Below are 25,429 nucleotides of genomic sequence, written 5' to 3'. Positions count from 1 at the left end.
TCAAGATGAAATTCTATTTGCATTTATATCAATCAATTATTATATAATAAAAAAAATCAATCTTTTTGCAATTCTAAATAATGCGCTGAACAAAAGAACGAAACTGAAAGATGAAAATGAAAGTCGAGTTCATTATCCATTACAATATATTAATGTTGGACGAGACGTTTGAGAATTTGTCAGAAATATTTTTTACGGATTGTTTTATTTACTAGTTTTCGATAAAATTATTGCATCGAATAGAAAATCATTTTCGTTTATTTTCTCGTATTACAATTTACATGGTCGATACTTTCTGTTATTATCATTATTTCGTAGTATGGGCGTCTTCTTTCCGATTAAAAAGAAAAAACTGAACGAGGATACGCTGAAACGAACCGTATAATTTGAATAAATTCGATGAAGATATCCAACAATGGCAAGTTACAATTACAAGCAAATAATTGCTTGCAAGGTTTACGATTCAGCGGCGTTCAAAGTAACGGTATGTAGTTCCCTCAGTTTGAAACGTTTTACGGTTCGAAATGTAGAAACTAGAGAAAATACAATAAAAATGAGGGGAATTGTTTACGTCACGCGTATTATCAACACTTCCACAGTATTTCTGCTACTTCTTGCTAGTTTATGCGCAAATGCTTTTAACACTTTGCCGAATTTATTGGCTAAAGTTTCGTAAAGGTAAGATTGAGTTAATATATCTTTTTGTGCCAAAGGAGACAGATAAATAATTTAGGTCGCCATTAATTACATGTCCTTCTGGATGAAAGTTCAGTAAAATTTAGTGAAAAAAAGGAATAGAAAGAGATAGATATATTTTTTTATTAAAATTGTATAAATACTGTTACAACGAAAGGAAACAGAAATGAAGAAAAAATTGGGTAATTTGGATCATAGAAAATAGAGAAATATTATTTTAATTAATATTATACATTGAAATTGTTTCAAGCGCTTATAAAAAATATAAAAATGACAGAATTATATATTTTTAGCAATTTTTACGAAATAAAAAATTAAATTATCGTTGACCACGAGTAAGTGAATTGGAAGTGTAAAAGGCATGAAAAAATAATCCGGGAGAGTCAAGTGAAACAGTAATATCTTCGCGGTTTATTTGAACCAATAATTACTATGTGTCCATTATACATACTTTTTTTATAAAGCAATCATCAGACTACGAATGTTTATGCATTTATAGGAAATCCGAAGATGCAGTAATACATATAATATATAAATATGTATAAAAATATCCGAAGTATAGTACTCATAATAATATCTATTGGGTGAAATAAATCTATCGAGTTCCGTTTCTTCAATTGTGTTCCTAAAACTATAAAACTGCATAAAAATCCGCAATCCATTATACAGAGATTCATTTCTATTTGCTTTAACTACAAAATATCTTTAAAGATAGTTAAAAACGCGTAATTTCTTGACCGAATCTGAATAAAGTACAAAAAAAGGTGGATTATCACCTCGTTAAAGATTCAAAATACGAAATACCACTGAAAGAAATCCTAATTGTAATAAAAATTAGAGAACAACTATCAGGTTCTCGCTAGTTCTCTGTTAGACTCGATACGAAAGTTTTCTTGGATTTCTATTAGACTTTTGCCAGTGTTGTCTTTAGCCACGATGGCACAGAATAGGCCTGTTAACCAGCATATGGCGGCAGAAAGCCACATGACTTTCGTACCACCTAGGGAAATGATCATTTCGTCGAAAGTCAGCGTGGCCATCAGCGAGATTAACCATCCGAAAGCAACTGCAATGGAGACCACTGGTGTCTTCAGTTGTTCCGGAAGCGTGTCGCCTAACAGAGACCAGGAAATTGGTCCAAGACCTAGATTGAACGAGGCAAAGATCAGAGTGATCCATGTGGGCGACATCCAGAAGTAAATGTCATCATTTTCGGGGTCAGCGTCGCGTAGGCTAAAGAACCAACCTGGAATAGACAGAAGAAAGGGTGTAAGAAATAACGAGATATCGTTTGGTAATTTAATGTTGATTGTAGATTGCTTGTTATGGTTCGTTCAATCAGGCTGAGCTAAATTAAATACATTTGATCGCTTTATATAACACAACTGTATATATACAAAAAGCAATTTATGTACACATACTTTTATTTTCTACTGAACCGTTTCTTTAGCAGATCTTACATTTAATTTTTACGGTATCAATATTTTGTAATCATATGAAATTTAATATATAAAATTTAATATATGGTCGTAATTAATCAGTATATAAATCGTATAAGAAATATAACGGTGTACAAATATATTTCTTAATCGCCGTATATAGTGGCGGACAAAGAAAAGTTTGAAATTGACACGATATAAATTTTAGTAATCTTTGTACTAAAAATTTGTTACCATATTGGGAACAGTCATCCATTTTACAGTAGGTATGTATTATATTTATTCATTAGCCATATTAAATATAAATTCATGTTGTAAAATCATGGTGTTTATTTATACTTCCTGTTTTATAAACTTTCTTTTATCCGCCATTATAGTATGCATAGTGTGACAGAGCGCGTGATGCAATTAACCGAGAGATTATTTTAGATGTAAAAGTAAGTGGAAAATTTGAAATAAAAATGGTTCATTCGTTTTAAGATTTCAAACTGGAAAACTTGTCAAATACGTATGAACTTTGTCGGATTTGATTGAACGCAATTGTACAGTCGGAAGGAGGTTACTCTATATGCAAAAATAAATCGAAGACATAAAATAAAATTTTAGTATTTAAGTCTCATTTTCAAGAAAATCCAGCTCGAAAATTCTTCAAATACTAATTTCTATTAAGCGAGGCCAAGCTCGATTTTTTCGAAAATAAAGCATTAACCAAAGAGAATTAACATCCTGTCATATCCTGTATAACACATTGTGAATTTAAAAAATATATATAATACCAATAAGTGTTCTAAATACTAAAATCTAGCTTGTTGATTGTTTTTTGTTGAATTGTGTTGACAAGTTGAATTGAGAAGAGGTATCATTTAACTGCTTATATACTATGAACATATTCTAAACTTATGATATACATGTATTACAACTATTTCTCTAAACAATCAATGGGTTTCCTCCTACATGGATCTAAATTGTTGATTGTTGTTTATCGAACGTTTATAAGTCCCCAATCAAGTGCAAATAATATTTAAAACCAATATTTCATTCTTTATTTTTATAAAATTAATGGGCTTTTCCTTATACTGATTGTTGGCTATATTTATTATCTATTGAAATATGCAGGATGAGGCCAGACAGTTGGTACAACTGGGCGACTCTACATGAAAAAATAATATAGAGTACAATTTTTTCATATATTGTTTCGTCTTCAAGAAAATAGAGTTTGAAGATTTAACCCCTTAACCTACAATTACATAACCCGTAGTACGATGATCGGGCCAAACGTAAATATTACGGGCATCGCTCGTGGGGGCGTACAACACAAGTTGTGCGAATGGCTCGAAGGCTGCGCGAGCTTGTTTACGTTTTCGGCCCAAAATTCTTGAACGTAAATCGTAGGTTAAGGGGTTAACGATTAAACTTGAATTTGGCAAATTTCGGACTGAACAGGAGTAAATAATCAACATAATATTGTTGATTTATTTTTTTACGTGAATTCATCCACCAACTCGGTTGTACCACCGTCTGACATTATCCTGTACGCTTGGATTACGGAACTTGGAAATATGGTGATGTATAACGATTGAATTGAATGTAGACAACGTCGAATAAAAAATATTTCTTTTTGGAAAGAATGAATATTTTTACCCTGATTTTAAATTGTTGTAAGTTCTTTAATACGTTAATGAGTTGTGGTGAGGGTAAAAAATACAATATGTGGCTATCCAAAGAATATTTTTTTTTAATGAATGTCTTCATCAACATGTAGGTGTTTGATGGTATACTTTGTATACTTGAATTGTGTGTAAAGAATGGTAGTCAATTAATCTTAAAAAATTAATACAAATATTTAAGATTTTCGAAAATAATGTAATATTTTGTTTTCTAAATCTGTAATTGTGTTTAAGCAAAAAATTCTATTGTTTCCGATATTTAATTACAAAAGAGTACAACCTTGAAACATCACTTTAAATACCATTCCTGTTAAGAATTATTTTCATCATTTTAAATATTCTGAACAAATTTTATAGCATACTCAAAATAAGAGCATAACACAAAAGGGTGAAAACGTATAACAGATATATTATATAATAGATACAAAAACAACACAGAATGCGGTTGTTGTTCTATGTCAAAGAGTTGAAATACGTTTTTTCTTTTAAATTTTCTATGAACGATTGAACCAACAATCGATACACGATCTATTTTGATTTCTTAATACGCGTTGTGTAGCTTGCTCCGGAAGTATTGCAGAAGAGGTCGTATTTTAAGCTGGACCGAAGCCAGCCAGCATCATAGATGCGACCATTGAACGAGTCAATTTTTCTTAAGAAATTCCATCAGCTATGAATAAATAAAATCACACGGAACAATATTTAGCGGTTGTATATTTATACCAAATAGACTAAAACGATTTAAACGAAATTGTACAAGTACGTAATAAGCATCGATTATTCAAGGCGACTATCACTAATTAAATCACGCATCGGTCTAATTAATTTAGAACAAGTAATAATTATAGAATCGATCGGTGAAAATAACGTAGTGTGATCTTATAATTCATTCAAATTTATATTATTCAGAGTTCCATTAGTGTTTTGACGTATATCGAAAATTTCTCAATTATTCAATGAAAAGAATGACATATTTGATTCAGTAATTTTAGATGATTCTTTCAATTCGACATTTATTTACGATATAATATCGTATTGATAAAGCGTAATGGCATCCAATGAAAATAAAACTAATACGTAAAATAACGTCGAAATTTCTACATTATTGATTCATAAATTATTTTCTATTTACCAAAAATATAACAAATTATATTATCAAGTAGAATATTTTACTCGTAGAAATATAAAGGAGTAAGTATATACTGTGCAATAATTCATGGTACAGGTAAAGATACGGACATTCTATGCTTCAAAATAAGAATAGTAAGAATAATTAGAATATCAAAAATGACAAAATTGCGTTGGAGGTTCCATTTTTGATAAAATCATGTTTCAAAGGCAATGTCACTTTACTACAAACAAGTAAATATGTATCTTTTCTGAATCTCTCTCGAGTCAGAAATAAGAAGAAACAAATAAAAAGCATACAGGGTACATAACTTTATCATCTGAAATATTTCCGTTGTAATACAACATTTGAAAAAATGGTTTCTACAAAAGTTGCATAGTTTGACAGGCAGCAGTGTATGGTAAAAATAGTTTTATTGTGTTGAAAAAAATTAATGAGAAAAAAAGATCAACTTAGTTTTTTTTTTTAAATAGAATGTTACATTTCGTTTATTTGCAAATGATAGCCATTTTGAAGACAAATTCAACAACCTACGTGTAACACTAAATACATTAGTGTCAGCGAATGTTATATATACAATTTCTATTTAATTTCATATACATATAGTTTCTATTTAACTTGTGGCAGCAACGGTAGTCAGCAGTGGCAGTTCTGCTACTTTAGGAGCGAGAAGGTTATATCAAAATGAAGTACATATTTGTGAAACGCCGACTTTAATGCAATGTGCGTGGTGTGACGAATATCTTCGTTTCAAATTCAAATAATTTTATGAGGAATATGATTATTGTAACAATTACAAACAATGATTTTTATTATTTTTGTCGTTTGCTACCTACGTAACACTTTGGTATGTAAAAATATACAAAATGAAAATGCTAATATTTATTCATTTCATTAATGGAACTGTTATTACTGTTATAATTAAACTTAATATTAATAATTTTCATGTAAATGAACATCACAAAGTCATTTACAGATATAAAGAGAGAGAAGATAGAAGAGGGTAGAAGTAGAAGTATAGTAGTATTTCAGCATGTATGGCAAGAAAAAATTTTGTTAGATGTTGGGGGAGATTAACTCGAAAATAATGGATGTTTCAAAATCTTTTTTTTTAATTTAGTAAATGGAAAAAAACAATGTAATTCCTGGTTAAACTCTCTTTAACTATCTTTCACCGTTTTTCAGATATTTCTCGAAAGATCGAAAGAAATTCAGAATTTCCATTTTTGTAAAATATCTTAAAAACGGTGAAAGATATCTAAGGAGAGTTTAAAATTATTTTATTGCGTTTACTAAATTAAACGTAAGTAGTAAATTTCAAATTACTTCAATAATTTATCTTATGTACAAAGATAATAAAAAATATTATTTATCTAAGTGAAATAACGATAAAAATTAATTAATTACAACAAAAGAAGAATCAAAGTCCCGAAAAATTATCCCTCTAAATGAAATATCATGAATGGAATTTCAATTATAATGTAGTGCTAGTAAGTTATGATGTTTCGAGTAGCATGAATTACAAAATGCTGTTCTATCAAGGATATTTCCGATTTCGCTACATCATGCATTTGAGAATGGTATTTACCTAGCAGTATAAGGAACAATCCCATGAGAAGGGCGGAGAGGGTGAGGAGAATTCGACGTCCAAGTACGTCGACGAGGAACGCAGCCAAGAGAGATACCAATATTTGAACGGCACCGACGACCAACGTCTGTTCGCTTCCGGTTAGTTCACCGGAACCGCTAGTGTCGAAGAGGATCAAGGCGTAGAAAATCATCATGTTGACGCCACACAAGTGTTGGGCCAAGATTACTCCAAAGCAAGTTGCGATGGAACGAAGTACTCGGCGATTTCTTACCAACTTCAAGCTAAACTGATATATTGAAAAAATCAGGTAATAATTACTTAATAATTAAGCAAAGAATTTAGAAACAATTCAAATCTTAGCGTCGGAAATAGCGATTGCTGTTATGTTCGAGTATGTTTGGATATTAATTTGCATGAATAAAATGATTAATTGTTATTGACTGAACTGAAATTAAAAGATTGCAAAAAATATATGAATAACTGATCTAGGAATTTGGGAAAGCAAGATATTGTAAAAATTAAGTCGCATAAATATATGGTTGATGTCTTATTCAGATTAGAAAGTCTTCTATTGTTTGAGATTAATATACAAAGTCAGTCTTAAAATATCAATTATTTTTGTGACATATGACAATAATCTAAGAAAAAAATACTTGACATAATAATTAATTAGCCATGACTTGCACTTGCAATAAAAAGTTAAGATAAACCTGATTTTCTTAAATGTCACTGTGTATTTGCGAAATGGATAGGATTGTAGCTGACGCCAAGTGAAATTCATCGATCTACTATACTATGACTTTCACATGACCTCGACTTCAGAAACTTTGGCTTAAATAAAATACAGCCAACCTACAGTCTTCCTTGGACCTTCTCGTTCTCGTCTCGGCTGTGGGAGCGTGGAGGTCATGGTTGGCGAAGGAACGTTCGGCGTCGTGGAGTTTGTAAATGGGACTTGGTTTTCCATTGGAGGATGTTCCGACGTTGTTGGAACCAAGGGTGACTCCCGGAACAAGGTGGTGGTCAGAGACTTGTCCGATGTAGCGCTCTTGAATGCTACAGTGAAATCAATGAGTAAATCATTTTGTTTCTGGTCACTCGTCGGTGTGACCCATCTCGGCGATAATATAGTATGCGACGGTTTGTCGCCTGGGAAGAGTTCATCCTTCTGTTGATCCAGAGAATTTTGCGCGATTGTCTGATTCAAGGCGTTTGATGGCGTTGAATCAGATTGTTGCGCTGCTGACGCTGTGAATGTGGCTGTCATCAGGTCGCTGGTGGGTGACACGTTGTGAGTGTCCCGCGATGAGATCCGCATGTCATGCGACGGGATCGGCGTTCTCGTCGGAGCGATCTTCGTCGTCGGAGTTTGACTAGCGTTGCTGGTTTCCTTGGATATCGACTGGGTTGCTAGTCGCTGGCGCTCCCTGAGATGTTTTATCCGTGATGTCAGACCGTAATATTGGTTTTGGATCTCAGGGAAGCGCGCGTGCTCCGCCTCGTCTAAATCTTCAATTTTGCATTGGATGTTTATGAGGTTCGCCCAAACTTCTTCTATCCTTTCTTCAAGAAACGTAAATTCCCGCTCTCCACACTTACCGGTTGCTAGAAAGCCGTCCAGTCTTGTCGAGAGACGTGTGAGTCGACCGGTATAGTACAATCGGATTCGACGCAAACCGGTGAGTTTGTCTACGGTTGCCATTGTTACAGTTGAAGATTTGATGGGAATGCTTCTCAATGAAGGTATTTGGTTACCTACGGTGACACGCTTGATGTGTGATCGGTAATTCCCGACGCGAGGTTGGTGGAAATCGTTGTTGATGTTTTTCCAGCTACGGTGGGAAGCTGCCTGGTAGCGTGCCTCGACCAACGTGTTATACCTCTTCGAATATGACGCTCCTGATGTCACTGACTTCACTGTAGTGATACACTTCTGCTGCTGGATTTGAATGGACACGTGGCACTGTGTGGTCACTAGTAAATTCACCTTTCACTGGCACGTAATCCGGCTCGAAGGACCATGAATTTTCGCACTTTCGCGGGGAGACGCAATCTCGAAGAAGCGCGCCAACGAGAGTCATAAATTCCCGTTACGATTGACTAATTGACGCCACGAATCGTACGATCCCTTATTTCTTGTGGGATAATAAGGGTGATTAATTGAAATAACGCTGCGATTAACAGGTTACTATATATTTAATCGATCCAACAACTTCGGTGTTATACAATAGTGAATGTTTGACCGTACAGTTATATACGATACGACGAGTTAGTACGACGTAAGACTCTTTGCGTGTCGTTTCGTATGATGATATCGACAGACTCTATTCGCGGGAGATTGACCGAACATTTATTGACGACTTGAAGACTTGATCGAGAGTTGGTGATGACTTGACCGAGAATGACGTGGTGTTGAATGCTTGACCACTTGCTCGATAAGTGCTGGACTGCCCTTAAGATGTCTCGAAGAAAAGCTTGGTGTGGGTGTGCCGGTCTTTGACCGAAGAACACGGATTCGTTATTCACACTTTTCGTCCAGGAAGTGAGGGTAACGATCCGCGATGCCGATTGGTGATGACCCACTCTAATGAACAGGGTATGCAGAAGTCTCCCACCAACGTAGAGCGGCGATGGACTTTGCTCCTGATGAAAAACAGCTTTTTATGATGGACATGTGTTAGCTTTTCCCATCTGGTGACTGTCCGCTTTCTCCGTGATTCTTAAGAGCGCCTAATAAACTCAAGGACATTTCCAAGACCCAGCCATAAACTGCAAATACTTCTAGAATTAGAGAATTCTCCAGACATGCAATTTGACTGGCAAACATGTGTGGAGACAATGCAGCTAAAGGTTAATGTCTTTATGGTGGGTCCGGGGTCTATTGAGAATCGGGAAGACTGTAGGTTGGCCGTTGGCTGCCAGGTAGCGAGGGATGGCGTGCAAATGTCCCATGCGACGTAACAAATCATTGAATTAAAGTTTCTGAAGTCAAGATCATGTGAAGGTCATAGCGCAGTACATCGTTGAATTCGTCTTAGTGTTAACTGCAACTCTCTCAAATCGCAAATACATAGTGCAATTTGCAAAAATCGAGATGGCTGACTTTTTATTGAAAAAGGAAATTTTGGAGAACATTTTTTATTGTAACTTGTAGCCAAGTCGAGGCTAATTGACTTTTCTTTCAGAGACATTTTTTTGTTAAATTATAGGAAATGCGACAAAAATCTGGTGTGTATTCTTAACACTTTGACTGCCACGTTGTTGGTCATATATGATTGGCCACGGTTTCTCCTGTGACGCCACAGTGGTCATTGGTGACCGGAGCGCTTGAACTTCTTACAATTGTAAAAATTGAATGAAAATCGAGTATAACCGATAAATAGAAGATGCTTTGAAATAAAAAGTGCCCTATTGAACAATTAAACAGTTTTATTAAAACATCAACAAAAAAAAATGAGAACAAATCTTGCATGTAACAGTGTAAGTAACTGCATTAAAACACTTTAAATATAAATGTGGCTCATCAATACAATCTGGACAATAGGTGGTCACCTTTTTGGTCCGATTTTTAGCAATTTTTGATCCTGGCTGTTTAACATTTTTTTTATAGCACTCTCTGCAAAATTTTCGTGTCAGGTACCCTTGTCCTTCTTTCTTCTGCATTTCGTGTCGCAATCCTTGCCAAATAAGTATATTTGACGGCTCTGGTGAATAGCACTGTGTAAGGTGCATTGCGAGTGCCATTCTAAAAGCTTGATTTTTGTTTTTGTTGCTTGTTTATACAGTATCATTGCGTTTAAAATTGATGTATTTAACAAATAATTTTATATATCACTTGAGGGTTCTTCTATGTGGTGTAGAATATGCTATCATTTGATCTGATAAATCTATGGCACATTTTCATCTGTTGTAATCTACCACTACCATTGGTTTATTACAAACATAATTTTTTTGCGGTCCTCTATCATTTCAGCCGAATGTTTCATCGAAATCATAAAAATGTCACGTTTGTCTCTCCACCTTACCATTATATATAGAATGAGCAAATACTGTTTACTAATATCTTCTACACATTTCAACAATATATTCTGCACGTTTTGTTTACGATGAAATAACGAATGCGAATGGTTTGTTGAAATAAACGAAGACTTGTTATAATATGTCGCTATCAACCGGTGGTCACCCGTGATCACCAATAAGATAAACGGTCCATTAGAGAAGAATGTTGTCTTACATCATGAATTTATTATTATTTTGTCATTATATGCTTTGAATAATAAAAATACTCCCGTGGCGTCCTAAGCGAAACATGTGATTTAGGCGTGGCAGTCAAAGTGACTGTATATCTTGTCAGAAATAAACAAGTGTTTGGTACATAATGTATATACAATAGTTAATCATGAAAGTCTATATATATTTACCGAATTTTGCGTATCTCACTTATCAAAGGAACTAAAAAGCTACTGACGATAATTAATATTGGTACTTTCGACAATATTATTTATATTTACATATCAATACAATTATTATTAATGTATGTCTGAAAGCAATTAGACAAGCTAAAGCATTTACCTCACAAAAATTTTAGGATGAAACTACATCAGAAATATTATGTTGTAAAATGTTTAATAGACTTTTACAATAAAAGTTATACATGTCCTATCTTGCGATTCCTTTAACGTATTAGGTTGTGATATTAAAAATTTGTATTTGTTTCAATTAACACCAAGGACATAGCAAGCACTATTGACATTGACTTACAATATATTAATATAATATTAAGCTGATTTGTATGAATTCATGTAAATAGAACAGATGCAAGTAATGCAATATAATATGCCAAATAAATTAGTAGAACTGACATTTTTATTATAATTTTCAATACTGTATATAGATTTTTAACTAATTGTATATACATTGTGATTTATGGAATCGCTAAAATAGTCGCAGATGTAATAAAGTCAAATAACAAAATATTTCTATCAGATAATGCTATTATATGTGTTAATAATGTATTAAAATTTTATTATTTCTAGAATAAAAAATTTACGCGAGGAACGGATTGTGCCTATTTTCAACTTTCCACAAAAAATAGATCCCAATCTATTCCATTTGTTATTCCACAAAATGATTAGCTTACATAAGAAGAAATCGATTGTTTGTACCTTTTTCGAGCTGGTCGCAAGAATGAGACGCTTCGTTTCACTGATTTCGTGCTGGACATCGTAAGTATCGCCGCGATACCATCTCAAGGATTTTTCTGCATTGATCTCGTCGTTCCTCGACAAATAGTAGAGCGGACTCTCAGGTAATAATTTTACTGGCGCGATCGAAAGACACGCGAGCCCACAAATTGCGCTGTACCTTTACGAGAAAAAGAATTAATTTACATGCAGTTCCCAGAGAAATCGAACCGCTCAGATCAACCTTGATTTAATAAAACATGTGCCGATTGAGAGGAAGGAATCTTGGATTGTTTGAAGGAGTAATTTGAAAGAAACAGGAAGAATTTATTTCTAATATTTTTATTATTGTTCTTCTGAATATACAGTGGCTCGCAAAAGTATTTAAACATTGACAAAAACTTCTATGAATATATTACGTATGTTACACAAATCATTTTAAAATTTCATTAGCACTATAATAAGATACGACTATCATAATTATCGGTAAAATTTGAAACCAATGTGAACATGTATGTTGAAGTTTTAAAATATTTATTGGGAGCATACGCAATGCAGAAATTTTCCAAGTATGTAAACAATCAATTATTCAATAAATTAACACGACACAATATTTAATGGAATTATCTGTAACACTTATTATGTGCTTAAGATGTCTGATGCATTTTCATGTAGTATACTAATTTTTTACTAAGTATATGTTTGCAGTAAATATTTTGTAACTCCTGTGTTGTCTCACATTCTAACGTTAAAAAATGCTAAAAGTGTAGTTGCTAGTAACTTGAGAGGTTGATGCAACTCTAAACTGACAATTAAAAAGAAACCTTAAAAATGTTTTATTTAACACTCACAATTATATACATAAAAGTTTTGTATGTTAATTGTTCCAAACCTTTCTTGAGTCACTATATAAATTTGAACAAAATAGTTAGTGTGATAGAGAATTATGGACACATTTCTAACAAAGTCACGTTTTAAAAAATGCGACATTGATTAATCAATCGATTGGTTCATAGGTAATTAGTATTTTTGTTTACAAAAGTTATTATTACTGAAATATTTACTGTGCCAGATATATTGATTGTATTTCAACCAACAAAAAGATGATGTTAAAATGGATCGTTTGACGAATTAATCAATCCTAATAATTATTATCAGGGAACAGACAATTAACTATACATTTGTAATAAAAAGAGGTTAAGAAATTAGTACTTCTTGTGCAGTAATGTATATAAATTTTCAACAAACCGATTTTTTTAGAATTTGTAATATTTGAAATAATTGGAGAATAATTATTAACAGTTTTTTCTATTAATAATATGCCAATTCTCTGATATTCATAATGAAATGCAAACATCTAGGTTAACTTCAACATGATTTCCTTGTTTATTCTTTATTTTCTCAATAAAAACAAGTTTCCGTAAAATAATTTATATATTTTTGTGATTTATAAATATCTTATATATTTTAACGAATCAATTGATGTATAATATGTTATATCCCGAGCTAATAAAGTTATTCTTATGGTGCTTTGTGACTAAATTGGATAAATCGTGAAAAATAATTTGCATGAATAAACTTTGAAACGAATAATAAAGAAAACAAAAAATCAATTAACATTTTTTAAGCTCGTTCATCTTACAGTCATATATTTTTAAAGTTTTTTTAAATATCAGATACTACGAAAATACTACACTTCCGAACCAACGTTGACCAGTAAAGCATAGCAATATTCGCATAATCGTGCGTTATATAATCGTGCAACTTAAGCTTCGATTTAATTAAACTTTGTCAATTAAAATCGCGAATAAACCACTTAATTTTACTTATCGCAGTGTTAAATTAAGGCAAAATGAAATTGCATCAATGTTACACAACCAACTACGTTGGAACGAGTTTTCATGAAATGGGTGAAAATAAACTTGTTGTAAAAAATATTCATATAAAAGGAATAAAACACTTTTGAATCATATAGCAGTGCAGAGAATTAATTCTACCTCTGGCAATAAGTTTTCAATCAAACGTAACAAAATTGAGCTAACTAAATCTACTGAAATTTGTGTATGAGAGATATAAAGTTTATGCATATGAAATATAAAATAGAACGATATAAAAATGAAACACGTAGGGATGTTAATTCAGCGATATGAAATAAAAAAAATCACGACTTTCATTTATCTTTCAATAGAAAATAGTAAACAAATAAAATATTATTGAGGAAAAAAGTAATTCTGGATAGAGTTTTCGTTCGTCATATACAATAATCATTTGAAGACGTTTTATTAACAATTATTTTCTTCTTGATAATAAATGAAAATTTTGATTATTTGTTTTGTTGTTCGATTAAAGTTCTCGCGCATTTTGGGTTTATACCATCAAATTTCACATTTTATATACACATTTTAGTATTTCTGGTTTACAATAAATAGGTATTATCGCGTGTGATTGAAACTTTATTGCCAGGGATAGTATACTGTTGAAAAATTTGTGAATCAGCATAGTGACACAAATGTAATAACAACCATGGATATAAAAAATTACTGATAAATGAAATGTAACGATGTCATAAATTTAAAAAAAGAATTATGCTAATTATAAAAGTATCACATTTTTTTTCATTACAGATAAAATATTGTGTAATATTCGTATACCTCCACACAGTTTCAACTTCAGTGATTGCGTGAGCTACGTAGAAAGCGTACATCACGCCACAGTTAATAAGAAGTTGAAAGAACGCGAGCAAACGCCCTCGAGTTTCTTTGCTTGCTATTTCGGCCACGTATATCGGCGTCAGAACACAGAATACACCGCCACAGATGCCACAAATAAATCTTCCAATAAGGAATAATACAACCTAGAGACATAATTTTATTAATATTGCAAACGTAATATCCCAAAAAGTTTGAAAGAAAGATATTGTTTTGTTGCGAGTTATCTAAAAAGAATGATAAAACAAAGGATTTGGTGTACACATATTCAATGGTGTATGTACTATTTATGTATGTATATATTATGAATATGTACTACTTATTTCAAAATCTTTTTACGATGAGTAACCGTATGGAAGTAAAATATTTGTTTATTGAGAATTAAATATTATTTATGTACATATCGAATGAAATCAAGAAATTAAAAATGAGTTGAGCTTAGTTTAGCTTCTAAGAGGCTCGCATCGGTTCCCGGACCTCTCGCAGCCGGGACGGTCATCGTGGAGGTTTTAGTCGGTTGGAGTCCGGCACTACCACGCCGCTTTCCCCAGAAGCGACCTGGTGTCCGTGCGGATTACCTCCACGTTAATATAAAAAAAAAGCTCCTAAGGGGCTGATATATGAGATATGTACAAAATATAGTTTCAGTTAAATAGACACAAGTACCTATTCATATGTCTGCCCCTGCCTATGCAATATTCCATTTTATATAATACAGCTTTTATTCTTTCTTATCACTAAATTATTGCTTTATGTTTAGCGATTGCTTTTATTTTGAATAAATTAAAAAGTTATTATTTCTTCACTTTAAGTTATTGTAAAATATGCAACTCGCATAGTTGGAGTAATAATTAAGTACTGTAGTATCGTTATTCATTAAGAATAATTATTCAGAATAACAATTAAGAATAACAATTCAGCATTGATATATACGTTACGTTGCTATGATTATGATATTATAAATATACTGTTGACGCAATTGTGTTTTTGTCCTTGCACGTCCCGAAGAAATAATTTATATTAGAAGAAATTTATATAATATTATATGATATAATACAAGATATTAATATAACATTAAACCTTTTTTCTCCTTTTATTTCATGTAAATATACACGTGTACGTAATTTTTTAAATATTATATTTGATATCTCTCAATTTCTTTTTCCTTATTAAAAATTTTTTTTCTTTCTTTTATTATTTATTTAAATTTTACAATTTGTCCAGTAGGACATTTGATAAAATATTATAGCTGTAAACGTATCCTTATTAAAAATGAAAATAAATAAATTGTGTTACATTTCAAAAATATGTATCTTAATGTGTCAAAGAATTCGTAGAGCTAACGTTTTTTTATAATATTTTATATTTAAGGGCTATATTATTTGTTAGTAAATTATTGTGCAAGAGGACGTAGATAATGGAATTTACAAAATAGAATCTTATCATACGTATTTACACAGAATGTCTTTAATTTATAGTATAACCAGTACCAGGTTGGTTCTACAAATATGACTCGAAACAGTACGAAAATCAAGAATTGCTAAATTCCGTTGAAAGCTTCACTTTCAAGAAAATTGAGTTCGAAAATTTCGAGTACACGTGAATGTGCCAAATTTTCTACTAGATAAAAGTAAACAATCGGCAGGAGGTTATTTTACATATGAAAATAAATCAAAAACATAGAATAAAATTGTTTTATTTAGAGCTATATTTTGGAAAAAAATTGTACACGTCCCTGACAAAGTTTCGCGTTACTTGACAAAATCGATTTTTCTCGAAAACGAAACTTGAGACGAAAAAATGTCATTCTACATTTTCAACTTTTTTTCGATTTGTAGAATAATCTGCCAACTGTCTACTCTCATCCAGTGAAGAATTATTCAAATACAGGTACATTTGACAAGTCTCCATAATATATCTTTTATTTGATTGATTTTCATCTTATTTTAAACTATAGAATTTCCTTAACTACATTTGTGCCATAAATTGTGGGCCACTCTGTAGATATTTTCTTTTTGAAACATATTTTTCGAACTAAAATTTAGCAGATAGATTTCATTACGAACCCTTAACTTTTATAAAACTCGGAAAATTTTAAAACACAGTAGTCTTCTACTATCCGAATATTCTGAAATCCGAACAGAACGTCTGCTAGTGACAGATGGTTCTCTCTGTTATAATAATTATTATATGTAAAACTGAAATTGCAAATGAAAATGATAAGAATTCCTCACGCTGAAGATTTATGTACAAGCAACTAAAAAACTATTGGAAATTAAATATTAAAGTAAACTGGCAACTTCTTTGATTTCTTTGATTTCTTTGATTTCTTTGATTTCTTTGATTTCTTTGATTTCTTTGATTTCTATCTTTGATCCTTATCTTTGATCTCTATCTTCGATCTCTGTGTCTATTTGAACAAGTGAAATTTAATATCAGAAAAGTGATTGTTCTTTTAGGTTACGGTTATATCGGATGTGTCTAATTTGCCGTCCGTATACGTTCGTATATACACGAACGAACTAAAGTCTTCAAAATAAATGAAAATGGTTGTACTGCACTATCTGTACAATGTACACATTCGTCTTCCGATCAATTTGGTTTCCTCGCCCGACTTCTTGCGACTAAGGATAGGTTACTTAGATTTTTCGAACGATTATTTTATTTATTAAGTGTTCCTTTAGTTTCATGACGTAGAGTATAAAAATATGTTTCAGAAATTATCTGATTAATTCAACAAATTTCGGAACAAACTACAATAGTTTTCTTCTAAATTCCCTTTTCCTTCTTATAAAGAAACCATTTTATTTTCTTCTTTTAATTTTCTATTTATTGATATGAATTTTTAATAAGAACTTATCTAAGAAACAGTAAGAATTTACTAAATCCGTGTCCATTTCGTACAATGTGTATCACAAAACTGATCGGCCGAATACGCATCTAGTATAATAATAAATATTATACTATATATCATATGTAATAGGGGAAGCTTTATTGCACTTTTGAAATGAGATCATCGCACACTAACCTTCTGTCCACGATGGCTGATCATTAGAATCCATGTGAGAAGGAGAACCGGCATCGTCCAGAACATGATCTTTGTTCTAGAAACTCGTCCTGCAATAAACATCATCGATATCGCTCCTATACAGATGCCACCATTTAAGATGCCCCCGATCAATCCGATTTCAGTTGCAGTGGCATCGAAATAATTCCTCAGTACAACACTAGCCTTTGAATTCCAACCTAGTGAGATGCCAAGCGCAAAACCGCCCAGGGACGCTGAAATTTTAGCAAAAAACACAATTTTCAACTCTCTCATTCCCCTTTTCTCTTTTCTTTCGTCCCTCAAGTTTTCTTTCCTTCCTTCCATTTGTTTTTCCGTTCATCGCGCTAATTATGTGTTTTGCGGTTAATTTACTCGCGAATCTTGACGAGGACCGCACTCGTAGAAGAAAAATGTGTTTCTTTTTATCACTTTTAATTTTTCTACAGTCGAGGAGAAAAGGGAAAATTGGATGACGAGTACCGTAGAGTCAAACTTCCTCAACGTGCTATGTTTTGTGCATTTTCCTTTGTTGACAAAGTCGGTTGTATCTGACGGACGTTAGGTGGTTAAGCATATACAGATGTTCTCATGCATATGTTAAGTTTATGCGTGATGAGCAGATTGCGGATGTTTATGTATTTATGCAAAATTTACTAAAATTATATAAATGTCACAAAATGCGTATAATGTGAAAAATATATGGAACATTTAAGGCAAATTATTCATAATAATAATTGTTATTAAATGAAGCGAATATTTATTTAGGTGCTATTATTTTAGTTAAGTCTACAAGAATATGAATTTGCATAATCGTCTGCAGTATAGTAGCGAACTTGGAAGTCGTCTGATATATGTATGATAATGAGCTGTTTAGTTATTATGAGTTAAACTGTGAAATATGGAATTTCTTGTATTAAATATTATAACAGACGATTCAATTAAGAAAACCGATTTATTAGTGGGAGATAAAGGGACATCTTATTCTTTATACAGCTTTTTTTACCAGAAAACTTCAAAAGAAAATACGAACAGCTTTTTACAAATATTTACATTTACATATTGTAACATACAATAGTAGATTTCAAGGAAATGAGAAACCAAAAACGTAATTTGAACTACGAATAAAACAGTTATATTGCACACTTTGAAAAATATTATAAAATAAAATGCACAATAAGATATCGCAATAAAATAATTATGCGTTTAACATAAGATCTTTATAAATTTCTCTAGCAAGACTAAATATTTAGTTTTTGGAAATGATCTTTCCTTATTCTTCAATCTGATGAATCGTTTTACAAGTTACAGATTCTGTTATTTATAATTCACAGGCATGTGTCCATAGAGGTTTCTATATAAAGGTATAATATACAAAGTATCACAATTGTGATAAGTAAACAAATGAGGTATATCAAAATATATGCCAGCACGTAGTTAGGTACCATATTGTGTGAATTCTTAAAATATCTATTTAAAAATAAGAAAGAACTTAATTCTGATAATGCATAATTTAATCATTTGTTCGTATCGTTATTTTTTCGTTTATTCCAAAATCTTTAATACAACTGTCAGTCAGGGTATTTACAAATCTTTGTTTACTAGCAAGTACGTACAATCAAAAATTGGAGAAAACAATACTTTCAACTTCTTTTATGATTTTTATAAGAAATATAAAAGCTATAAATAGTTAATAATACAAATAAATCTAGATAAAGAATTAACAACTGACATTTGTATTGTGAAATTTAAAAAATTATTTATTGTTTCGACAAATCAAATCAAGAAAACTAGCTTCCAATGATTTAAAACAAATTTCTTATAATTTTAATAGATGATCGAAAGCTTCTTTAATTTAAAAGATTGGATATTATTAGGAATTTGAATTTGACAAAGATGAAAAAGAGGTTAGCTCACCCACGAAGGCTCCGAGATATTGGTTTAATTTTCGGATCTCGACCACGTTGTCGTTGATCGATGCGGTGGTCATTGTCTGTTGAGAATGATATTTCTTTTTAAATAATTTTGCGTCGTCAACGATGGAAAAACAAGTCGGCTCTATGAAATGAAATCGTAGTCGAGCCGAGTTCCGATTTCGACGTGGCACAATATCGACTTGGGATCTCGTAAAATCAATCGTAGTCGCCGCTCGTTTTCTGAAACAAAACATAAATCGTGTTATGCCATTTGATCGAAGATTTAATCAGGGTTATATACTCGTGAGCAACAGTTTCTTCCGAAATATTTCAATACTTCTTTTTCTTTTAACAGCAGTATTTATTTACCACTTATACTTCATTAGTATATTAATATTTTGTCAATACTTTCTTAGGGAAAGATCTATTTTTTCTTATTGTAGCCACTCAAATGAGGTTAGACTCCATCGAGGTTAATTGTTGATTTTCGAAAAATTAAACTGCTACATACATATGTACATACATAGAAGTTCATAGAAACTTACAAATTATAATATAGTATGACATATTTCTTATATTGATTTGTTATGTTTTAGTATTTCTGTCATTGTCCTTCATTGTACTTTTTTCAGTTTTTCTGGAAGGCAAAAGTATAAGTCTTTTCTTAAATCATCATCGACATTTCAATAAATTTTATAAAATTCTTCATTTAATATATTATCAATCTCTTCTGCAGGATATTTATTGCTTATGGAAATTTCTACAAATAATTTCATATGCTCTTTAGAATTATTCTTTTGTATTCTTTATGTATATATTATATTATATCATATTATATGTATATACTTTTCAGATCCATATATTTTTTCATATTCCTTTATATTATATATACATATATTATTTAATTATCTTATGATATATATGTATATATAATATTATTTTTATATTACTTCCTCTTTGTTATACTATTTACGCATTTGAAAATATGTTTATATTTATTTACTTCAAACTTCTATTTGAAAGTTTCTTTCTATTATTGCTATATATTTATTGTTTACTATTCCTGAGTAACAATTGTGTATACTAGTGGTATTGAACGTGTGTAATAAAAAGATTCCATACTTATCCGATTATTTTGAAGATTTGTATAGGGAGATTCGTTTCGGCGCTTTTTAATAATGGATTCGCAATACGGGACGCTTCATTCGAAAACAAAACAGTTTCAGAGGCAATTACAATGATCAACAGTCGTAGAATTTATCACGTGATACTCGCGCGTTTGTATTATACGCGTAAACACGTATTAAAATTAACTGCGCTTACGCGTATAATTCATTAAAATTTATTTTGAAATTGATCGCAACTCCACAGTCCCACGTACGCGCGTGAGAACTCCATTAAAATTTATGTCAATGTCAAAACCCTACTCTACACAATTAACAAATACTACGCATTGCGTTGCTTGTGTGCTTTTACAACGCACGCGGAAAATTTATCGCTGACGATCGGACTTTTAAATTTTTAATCAACTTTGTCACAAACGATGCTAAACGAAAGATGTGCATTCAGTTAAAAGAGCTCTGGAACGTTTAATCTCGCATAATTAATTTATCAAATGTGGAAATATTATTTATAATGATTTTAAATTTTAGTGAGTAAATTTATATTTTATTTGTTTGATTTATGACGTTTTGTGTAGAGCGTTACGTTCAGTTCTAAATAATATAAATGTAATTCTGCCAAGTCGCTCATGATCTTAGTAGTCAATGCGACTATAAACCTGAAATTAAAAAAAAATTCTAGACAATGTCGTTCTTTGAGATAAATTTTTAGACACGGTTTTAAGAAAAGGATACTATTTATCTATTGTGATATACAGAACGCGACAGGATATATTTGAACAAAGAGTTGCTCCACATAAAAAGGTAAGTCAAAAAACCAAAATAAAATTTTTTCATTCGGAGCTTCGTTTTTAAGAAAATCGAATTTGAATGCTCATCAGGTACATACGAATTTGATCAATTGCGATTGAATCCGAGCAAGCAACTGGACAAGGGGTATTCTGCATGACAAAATAAGTCGAAAATGTACAATACAATCCCCCTATTTAAGGTCTCATTTTCTAGAGAATCAGTATACGCGTTGCCAATGAACTTTCGAATTTGACTTTAAATTAAACAATTGTATGCTACATTTTTTAATTATGTTTATATATAGAATAATCTCTTGCCTGACTATATCACGTACGTGATATAATCTTGATACATCTAGTATAGTGTTTTGTATTATACATTGTTACTTATTTATTTCACATACGCGGGATCTTTATCTCATTAGTATACAAAGGTTAACGTAAAATACGTAGAAAATATAAACGTATAAAAAAAGATGTTTAAACATAAGATTTATGGAACTTTATGAATGGAAATCCGGAATATATGAATAGAACCAATGAAAAAATCTAATACATTGCCAAATGTATTTACGACATTGCAATTGTGATTAAATAACAATAAGATATAATCTTCAGTCTACACAAGCATTTTTAATGCGTCTCTTATCAATACGTCTTTAGTTTTTTATTAGTTTTTAATTTTGAAACTGTTTATATATGTTATTGGAGAGTTCTATTCTCGAAAAGTGTCGATATAGCATTAGTAAAACATGTAGTAAAGCATAAGAAGAATGCATTAATTTTCGCATTATTAAAATTAAATAGAACTATATACAAATGCTACAATACAAGATAATTATCGAGAGAAAGATTAATGAATGATTATTTTTAACACATTTCAGTCAAACGGCTATTAAAAACCATTTTCATTAAGCGTTAGTATACAAGATTATATAAAAAGAGGAAAAAGAGTTTTGTTATAATTCATTTTGTATATATTTCTCACAGCTGCAACTATGTCTAAAAATTCATCTTCCTGCAGTGTAGTGTATATAACTAGGATAAGTCATATTTCTTCTCCGGTTGCAAATAGACAAAAATGTTAGAAACAAAAAATTTCAAAAATTGTTCGTTCTCTAAAATCACGTTTTTTTTTAAAGTACTTTACACAAACTGTTACTAACAACACATATGTATCACGCAATTGAATATTATTATAATTGTGTATAACAATATTTTTTAACATACATAAGTTGTCCTTCCACAGCTGTGTATCAATAGATATATATTATATCAATACAGGGTGTCTCAGTATTGATGATACAACCGTGGAGGGGGTGATTGCACATGAGGAAATAAGTCGAAAATATGAAATACATTTTCCACATTTGAGGCTTTGTTTTCTGGAAAATCGATATTCAATTTTCTCCGACTATGCATGCACTTCACTATGTCGTAGTTCAATGGAACTCGATACAAACTATATCCGTAGGTTTATGGATAATAATAAAATATGTCATTCTTAAGATTTACTTTATTAGTAGAAACATTTTTTAAAGTGCTGGCATACTGAATACACAGGTGTGCTCTCCGAATTACAATTGGTACAGTAACTTGGTGTCCGCGATTACTGGATTTGTCTCCTCTTGATTTTATTTATGTCATATTAAATCAACAGTTTATTCTGAAGACAACACAAGTCTTCCACAATTAAAAGCGTGGATCATTTTTGTCTACGAAGGACTAAAAACTGAAAATACGTGGAAAAGAGTGCATGAAAATTTAATTCGGAGAGCATACTTGTATATGCAGTATGGTGGCCAGCATTTTTAACAATTTTTCCATTAATAAAATAAATCTTAAGAATTACATGCTTTATTATTGCTCATAAATCAACGACATATAGTTTGTATCGTGATCCACGATAATAACCACGATAAGAGTAATCCAGATTTAATCACGACATAATCAAGTGCATGCATAGTTGGAGGAAATTCAAAGTCGATTTTCTCAAAAATGAAGCTTCAAATGAAAAAAATTTATTGCATATTTCCGACTTATTTTCGAATGTACCTCCACATTTGTACCATCAATACTGGGACACCGTGTATATTATCGACTAAGATGGTTGAAAAGTGATTAGTTCGATTAAAATATTTCAAGTAAATATCTTTACTAAAGGAGATGCTTAACTGCATTTTTATTGTGTTTGTTATTACTTTTCCATTGTTTTCATGGAGCTGAACTTAATTTTTAATTATTGCTATGCAATCTACTGTGATCTCTGATTCAATGTTTTAGGTTTTTTTTAGAGAATAAAATGGATGCGAGTACTATATCTTACAAAAAAAGTGAAAAAGACGCAAGGTAGTTAAACGTAATGTGACTATTAAATTATTTACCTAATATCTTTTTATGAAGAATAATGAAAGGATTCGATTCATGCAGAAATAAAATATATTTTATTTGCTTTATAATAATTATGCAATTACACGATGCATATACAACTCTACATTTGTAAAAATATTCTGTTTAAACCATTCCTGTTTCTTCTAACAATATCCTACTATTATACTGTTCACTGTGCTTAATCCGCTTAAGGGGAGTCACGAACGACAAAGAAAATGATTTTTATTTAATTAGCGATCAAGAAGATATAAATCTTTCTGAATAATTTGATGTAAATTTTTTAAATTCCGAGTACAAGATGTACATAATTTTTAATTTTTTAAATTGATTTAAATAAACCTCTGCTCCATTTTCATCCATTTCTATACATCGTTTTAAAATCTAAAATAACTAATCAAGTACAACAATTTTTACAATGATTCTTAACACATTATCACAACTTATGAAAGGAAAGACTTTGGTAACCTAGGTTGAAAAAATCGATGTTCATAGTTTTTCAATAATGCTTTATTCAAAATTCAAAATATAATTATTTTTCTAAAAAATTTAAACAAGGATTATATTTCCAATTTATTCACTGTGGCATATTAACCGAGTACTTAGCCAACGAAAATTTAATTAAAAGAGCTTCAGTGATTTGGAAGAAAATGGGTCATGTAGCAAGAAATTTTCCTATGTTAGCTGGTTATGTGTTCCCTTAACGCACGCCTCCCTAATGTTACATAAGGTGAGAGCTTCGGTTTTTGCAAGAAAAAATGCACAGATGCAATCTTCTACAAAATATGTTTATTTAATACAAATTATTTTATCTTATAATAAAAACATCTCATTACGTTGATAAAGTGTTCAAGTTTTTAAACAATTTATATTATTTTTGCTATCCTACGTTCATCTTAGAAATGCTTAAAACTCTAAAGGGTAGTTAGGTTATCGAGCTTTCTTCGTTTGCATAGGAACAGTTCATGCGACAGGAAATAGAAGCTTGGCAAGCAATTGGATTACCGATTACTCTGCGCAGCATTTCCGTGTACGGCCTATAGTTTACAAGCAATTAAGTGGGCCGCACAACAGTAAATGCAAACCCTTGATTATACTCCATTTATCAACGCTGTGCTCTTAACCAGAACCCATCAAGTCGTAGGTGTGCTCTCAATTGGCTCACTGGATGCAGAAGGATTACGCTTGCCATCAGGATGGCCAATTATGTCGTCAGACTGACCACGTAGGTACTACGAACGTATCAACTCTGATTGAGACAGGTCTGATAAAGACCGTTTTCTATCGATTTTCTCAAATTAGTTTGATCTTCAAATGCTGATTTTAGAATCTACAACCTAGGTACATTATTGTTATGGCATCTCATCTATTTGTTTAATTTCCTTAGAAAGTAAATAATTTGCATTCGTTAATTATTTAGTAATCTCCGGATTTTCTGATATCTTTATCTTCTTTTCCTTTCGGTTTTAATTAGATTAAACCGCTGTGAGTTAATAATAGATTTATATTTTGAAGTGAAACGTAACAATTTGTTGCGAATCTATTAATTTCTAAGGATATTTCCAAATTTTCCTACGTTCGCTTTCTAATTTTTAAATTAGAAGAAATTGTTGTAAATTAACAGTAAAGCTATGTCGTTAATCTTCTATAATCAGAATTTTAATTGCTTAAGAAAGACAAAGATTGTAACACATTATAGTTTCTCAATTTAATCTAAAATTTAGAAATTCATCTCCGTTAACCGTTATATCTCA

The 25,429-nt window shown here is 31.3% G+C and overlaps 1 protein-coding gene across 1 annotated transcript; it reads right to left on the bottom strand.

The window, feature by feature from the left end:
- Positions 1 to 1,079: 1,079 nt before the first annotated feature.
- Positions 1,080 to 20,600, bottom strand: LOC122570379 (facilitated trehalose transporter Tret1-like). The gene is made up of 7 exons (XM_043732602.1): positions 20,498 to 20,600; positions 19,377 to 19,615; positions 17,442 to 17,695; positions 14,357 to 14,559; positions 11,688 to 11,886; positions 6,520 to 6,808; positions 1,080 to 1,942 (listed from the first exon to the last, which is right to left on the bottom strand). The coding sequence occupies exons 2-7, from the start codon at positions 19,447 to 19,449 to the stop codon at positions 1,545 to 1,547; spliced, it is 1,416 nt and encodes a 471-aa protein (XP_043588537.1). The 5' UTR covers positions 19,450 to 19,615; positions 20,498 to 20,600; the 3' UTR covers positions 1,080 to 1,544.
- Between the last annotated feature and the right edge of the window lie 4,829 nt (positions 20,601 to 25,429).

This window comes from Bombus pyrosoma, linkage group LG8 (assembly GCF_014825855.1).
Source record: "Bombus pyrosoma isolate SC7728 linkage group LG8, ASM1482585v1, whole genome shotgun sequence".
NCBI lineage: Eukaryota > Metazoa > Arthropoda > Insecta > Hymenoptera > Apidae > Bombus > Bombus pyrosoma.
This window is presented reverse-complemented; position numbering and strand designations above follow the sequence as displayed.